Here is a 6,092-nt window from a genome sequence, read left to right on the forward strand (position 1 = left end):
TTCTTTAAATCCCCTGGCTTTGCTTTCTTTCTCCTGATGGCCTGGCTAGCATTTATCTCTCAACCAGAATCACTAAAACAGATTATTTGATCATTTATTTCACTGCTGTTTGTGGGATTGTGCTGTTTGCAAACCCAAAGCTGATTTTCCCAATGTTACAAGCATGATTACTTGTCAAAAATACAGTCATGCATATTGGAATGACCTGCTCTTTGCATGCTCTTTCCTTTAAATTTTCCTCAAAGGCTATTTTTAATTTTTTTTAAATTTCTCAATCCTTCACTTGTGCATGTTGCTAGTCCAAGCCTTCATCACCTATAAAATTGACTTCTCAAATGGCCTCCTCCCTAGTCCCCCTAACTCCATCCTTGGGAAATTTCAACTCATTCATAACCCATGTTTTCTTCTGCACATCACCCTCAATCTTGCCAAGCTCCAGCAATTCCTTGTGATCCAATAAGTCAACCTAATGATATTTGTTTTCATATTTCGATTCATCCATTGTCTCCCTCCATGTTATAAGGAATCTTCCAGTTATTGCTCACATTATTCACTCCTTTAACTCAATATTCCTGCAACATTGTCAGAGGCTGAACAGTTTTGTTCTTGCCCCTGGAATTCTCCCCAAAAGCCACTATTCCTGGCTAGCTCCCTCTGTTTCCTTTGGAAGTTCCTTAAAAGCTCTTTTCTTTGACTGTGCCTTATGTGTCTCCACTCTCACAGATTTCCTTTTGAGGGTCTGCCTCCACTTTTCCATATACTTAGGCACACTGATGCATTTCTTTTACATGGAGAGTGCAAAAAATGTTGTTTGCTTGACAAGTAACAGAAAACCTCTGAATAGCCTATGCCATCTGTTTTTAAATGAATTCAATAAGTAATATTACTCATCAAAATAATGGGAGCTCAAATGATTGAGATGCATGGGGTTTCCTTGTTGGTGTCAGAATTAATTGCAACCAAGTAGTTGAAATAGCCTAAAGCCAGTTCAAGGTGTACAACAGGGAGTCTTATTGACACTTAGAAGAAAATTGAGCCATCTTTGGTCTGATCGACAGAAAAGGAATACTTAGGATTGCAGAAATGATTATCTGGATACTAGCCTGGAGACTATGGTGAACATTTTGTTTTTTTTAAACTTTAAATATGCTTTTATCAATTTCTTCTTTTCAGTTTTACAAAAGAATTAGCCTGTTTAGTTGAAATAAGTTAACATGTCAGTTAAATCAGCAAAGGGAGGCATTTGAAATGAATGTGCTAAACCACAGCAATTTCCAGAGGTTTTTTTCAGTAGATGGTACTGGGTTACTGATTGGGATAAATCTGCTCCACGGCTATTTTGTATACTTGGCATGGTGAGCAGCAACTACCAGATTAACTGTTCAAATATTCTGCTGGTGGTTCATGTCAAAGCAAATGTTAAACAGGACTGAAAGACTAGGTTGACCTTATCACAGGTGAATTTAGAAGAGTGGACAATTGGGAGCCAACATAAAATTCTGTAGCCATGTACTCAATTACCTCATTCCCTCCTCTCCATGCAAAGCATCACTGCGAGAGTTAATGCCAGAATTGTTGAACCCAATAGTTATCATTACCTTTAATATTAGTTTAAAAAACATTCAAATATCATATTGAGAAGAAAATTGCTTGCAGATTTTATAAATACTTCTAAGAGTAAATACTGAGGAAATTTTTACTTTTAGTGCAGCAACACCTTATTCCAAGTGTCTTGAAATTTATTTGGTTCATAATTGAATTGACTTTTCACCAGTGGGCATCCAAGGCAATTCCAGCCTCCCAAGCCTGACTAGTTTTCTTGAGCAGGGAGTGGATGATACTGACACAATATATCTCATTCACTGCATCCAGAGTGTTAAGTTAGTTCCAATGTTCTCATGCATACTTCATGATATGTATTTGGTTACTTCAGGAATTTTTCTTCCAACCTGTGATGAAGATGGTTATTATAAAGCCACCCAGTGTCATGGCAGTGTTGGACAATGCTGGTGCGTTGACCGATATGGGAATGAAATGAGAGGATCTAGATCAAGTGGATTGCCAGACTGTGGTATGCACTATAACCAAAGCAAAACTTTCAGTCTCATATGCTAATACTTAAAACACCTGCAATATTCAGAAATCTGTAAATCACATGTTTATATAATTTAAGCAACAACCTACAGTTCTATAGGGTGACACTTAACTATTATTCCATTTTGGTGATGCGGAAGTTCTCAGTGCAGCAGTCCTGGTTATTCTGAAATTATTTTGAATACAGCTAATTACTAATAATTTTCTGTTTTTATTCATTAATATATGATTTTTGTCAAAATCCCTGTTGAGATGCATCTTGGTTGTGTAATTTAGTTTAAAGAATGTCAAACACATGTGATTCTTCCTAGCTAAAAGAAAAAACAAAATATCTGGAGTGTATCTGTTCAAACCATAATATAGGTCAAGGTCTGTAAAAGGATTAATTGACTGCTTCAGCAGAATCAAATGTGCATGGCTCCAGGAGCACACAGCACTTTACAGGCCATTACATTGCTGTGGAAAAGTAGATTCACCAAAATACATACGAGATCCTGCAACTAATATCATGGGATGGCACAGTGGCGCAGTGGTTAGTACCGCAGCCTCACAGTTCCAGCGACCCGGGTTCAGTTCTCGGTACTGCCTGTGCGGAGTTTGCAAGTTCTCCCTGTGTCTGCGTGGGTTTCCGCCGGATGCTCCGGTTTCCTCTCACAGCCAAAGACTTGCAGGTTGATAGGTAAATTGGCCATTGTAAATTGCCCCTAGTGTAGGTAGGTCGTAGGAGAATGGTGGGGATGTGGTAGGAAATATGGGATTAATGTAGGATTAAATGTATAAATGGGTGGTTGTTGGTCAGCACAGACTCGATGGGCCAAAGGGCCTGTTTCAGTGCTGTATCTCTAAATACATAATAAATAAATAAGTAAATAAAATAAATAAATATAATGAGTGAGAAAGTGATTTTACATTCCGGGAGAGTGAAGCACACTATTCTCAAAGAGGTAGCTAGAGACTCTGATTGATTAAAATATGCATATAATGCAGTGAATAAATAGTTAAGTGGCCTATAACTTCTTGTTCATTTCCTTCAACATAAATCCATTTGTTGCATCCTACTACTAGTGATCTATGGTAGGGCTTCCTCAGTTTTGGGGCATTAATGTTTGCCAGTGTTCACTTCACATTGTTATTGTAGTTTACCTCAATAGCATAAACCTGCTGTACAAGCACAAGAAAGAGAATTTATTGTCTTTTTGGGAACAGTGAATTGAATGAGAATTCTGATTTTTTTTCACCTCCAGTGCCCAGGCCATGGAAGCTGATTGTAGCACACACACTATTGCCAAAAGCTAATTCATCACAGACCAGAAATCAAACACAGAATCTTTGTGGCACTATACTGCATTTATTCACTGAGCAATGGGGAGAGGCCCACTCCCCAAGCTCTTTTTAAGATGCAAGCATAAAAGCAAAATGCTGCAGATGCTGGAAATTGTAAATAAAAACAGAAAATGCTGGAAATACTCAGCAGGTCTGGCAGCATCTGTGAAGAGAGAAGCAGAGTAAATGTTCCAGGTCGATGAAAGGTGCTGCCAGACCTGCTGAGTATTTCCAACACTTTCTGTTTTTCTTTCTTTTTAAGATGGGTAAAGTATAACAGATTATTCTTTTACATAAATGATAGTTATGTTCTTACTGAACCTGACAGTAAAGAGATTATCATCGCACTTCATACAAAGTTATCCGCACGAAAAAGCAAACCATTGTTGTCTGACAAGGACATATGTTTTCACAATTGAATATTTTGTTGGTGGTTTATTTTCTAGGCGGTGATATAGAGATTTCAGGTGACTTTGGTAGCGGTGACTTCCATGAATGGTCAGATGATGAGGACAATGAGGAAGATACCAATGATGAGGAAGAAGATGATGAAGTTGACAATGAAGATGACGAAGATGATGATGATGAATATGATGTAGGTGGCTACATATGGTAGTCTGGAAATGTCATGAACTTTAATATTTTGCACGTTTCTATAGTGAAATCTCATGAGTTACTAGACACATTAAAAATGAACAAAAGATATTTCAGTCAACATGTATATTTTGTACAATTATACCCTCAAACAAAGTCTACATCCCTTAAAAATTGTTTCAGTACATCTTTACTCTGGTGTTTTTGAAAACATAAATTAAAAATTATAATCCAAACCAGTTAAGAGAAATACAATACCAGAACACATAAGAAAATCTCAATTTTGTTTTTGAAAATCAGTTTCCTTGTCGTTGTACGTGCTCGCATTGTGATGCAGTAAATCTCGGCACCTCGTCCACAAATGACTTGTGTACACAGCTCATTGGTGTTGTCCCTGAAACCACTCATCACAGTACTGATGTACTTTTTTTTGAAAACTCTTGGTTATTCAGATGGCAAAAGCTAAAATATACTTATGTCATCAATAAAAAAACAAAAATAATTTCGTCAATAATGAGTCAACTTTTACAACTGAACAAATCCTTTTTTTTCAGAATTATATGGCAGAATTTGCAGCAGTTAGAATTTTTAGACAGGAGTGGTTATGGCAACAAAACGTTCTTGCCATACCTCTACCTTAACATTGCTGAAGATTGTGGATGCCTTGACTACTAGAATGATTTTTTTTTCTTCCAATAAAATGTAATCATCTTTTTAAAGGTATATATACTTTCAATTACTTGTTTAAAATGAATAGAAGTCACATTGTGATGTGCCTTTCAACTTAAAAATAGAAATATTTTTTGTTTGTGTATGAAAGATAGGAGTTCAGGTAATATTCAAGCACACCTGGTCACAGCATAAGTTCTGCAGCTGCAAACATTGGATAAGAGAAAAATAATTTTAAATAATAAATTTTTCAATAGTTATGGCAGTCATCCTACGGACTATGAGTATATACCAGTAATGTGTAGCAGTAGCAATGAACAATTTTGCTATAGACTAAATTGCCCTGTATTTATGTTAGCATGTTAATTGATTGTATAGACATTTTGGAATTCCACCGCCTTGATGCATACTAGAGTTGAGCCTTTTAAGTCCTTTGTCAACTAAAATTAACGTTGTTTGTAGTTATTAACATACCTTTACATTGTGTGCTGTTTATTTAGAACATATGATTGTCAGTCTTAATTGTTTCTCCTGAAATCTAAACTAAAGGAAAATCATAAATAATAACTCATTTTAATTATCTTTTCCTTAGACTGAATTGCATTCTAAAATGAAAAAGCTATGCTGCATTTTTTTTTACTGTATGTATAGTTTGCAATAATAAAGGACTCCTGTAACCAATTACATTGGTATTATTGCTGTTACATAATAGTAATCTGAAAAAACTCGCATGCTAGAGAAAACATTTTGTTTTACTTAATAAAAGCAAAATACTGCGGATGCTGGAAATCTGAAACAAAAACAAGAAATGCAGGTCTGGCAGCATCTGTGGAAAGAGAAGCAGAGTTAACGTTTCGGGTCAGTGACCCTTCTTCGGAACTGACAAATATTAGAAAAGTCACAGATTATAAACAAGTGAGGTGTTTTACTTAATGTTTGTTTTGCCAAACTCAAGAAAGCAGATTTAAGGACCAATTATATTACAGGTACCTGTCTGAGACAGGCAGAGCCAGCAGCTTGAACTGCATCACTGGTTCCTGTTTTGCTCTTTGACTAGGAACAGAACCCACAACATATTTGCTTGTATCCATGTACACATCTCCACTAGTTGTCTTCTAAAGGTTGGTAAAACTGTCTTTTAGGAGAGAGCTAATTGTCCCAGCTGGTGTGAAACCTGAGAAATGTGAAACCATCTCCTGGACACGGCCTGAAAACATCTCTTTTTAATCGTAGAATCATACAGCCCACAAGGAGACCACTTGACCCATTGTGCCCGTGCCTGCTCTTTCAAAGAGCGATCTAATTAGACTCACTCTCCTGCCCTTTCCCCATAGTCCTGCAATATTTTTCCCTTCAAATATTTATCCAACTCCCTTTTGAAAGTTGCTATTTAATCTGCCTCCATCACCCTT

The 6,092-nt window shown here is 36.6% G+C and overlaps 1 protein-coding gene across 4 annotated transcripts in view; it reads left to right on the forward strand.

Annotated features, from left to right (window-relative positions):
* Positions 1 to 5,353, forward strand: part of spock3 (SPARC (osteonectin), cwcv and kazal like domains proteoglycan 3) — a 687,897-nt gene extending 682,544 nt beyond the window's left edge. For all 4 annotated transcript variants that reach the window (XM_068039972.1, XM_068039987.1, XM_068039980.1 and 1 more), the window contains 2 exons: positions 1,934 to 2,071; positions 3,864 to 5,353. In XM_068039972.1, coding sequence (XP_067896073.1) covers positions 1,934 to 2,071; positions 3,864 to 4,033 — 308 coding nt within the window. In that variant the 3' untranslated portion in view covers positions 4,034 to 5,353. The remainder of the gene's footprint in view (positions 1 to 1,933; positions 2,072 to 3,863) is intronic.
* The last annotated feature ends 739 nt before the right edge of the window (positions 5,354 to 6,092 follow it).

Source organism: Heterodontus francisci, chromosome 1 (genome assembly GCF_036365525.1).
Source record: "Heterodontus francisci isolate sHetFra1 chromosome 1, sHetFra1.hap1, whole genome shotgun sequence".
NCBI lineage: Eukaryota > Metazoa > Chordata > Chondrichthyes > Heterodontiformes > Heterodontidae > Heterodontus > Heterodontus francisci.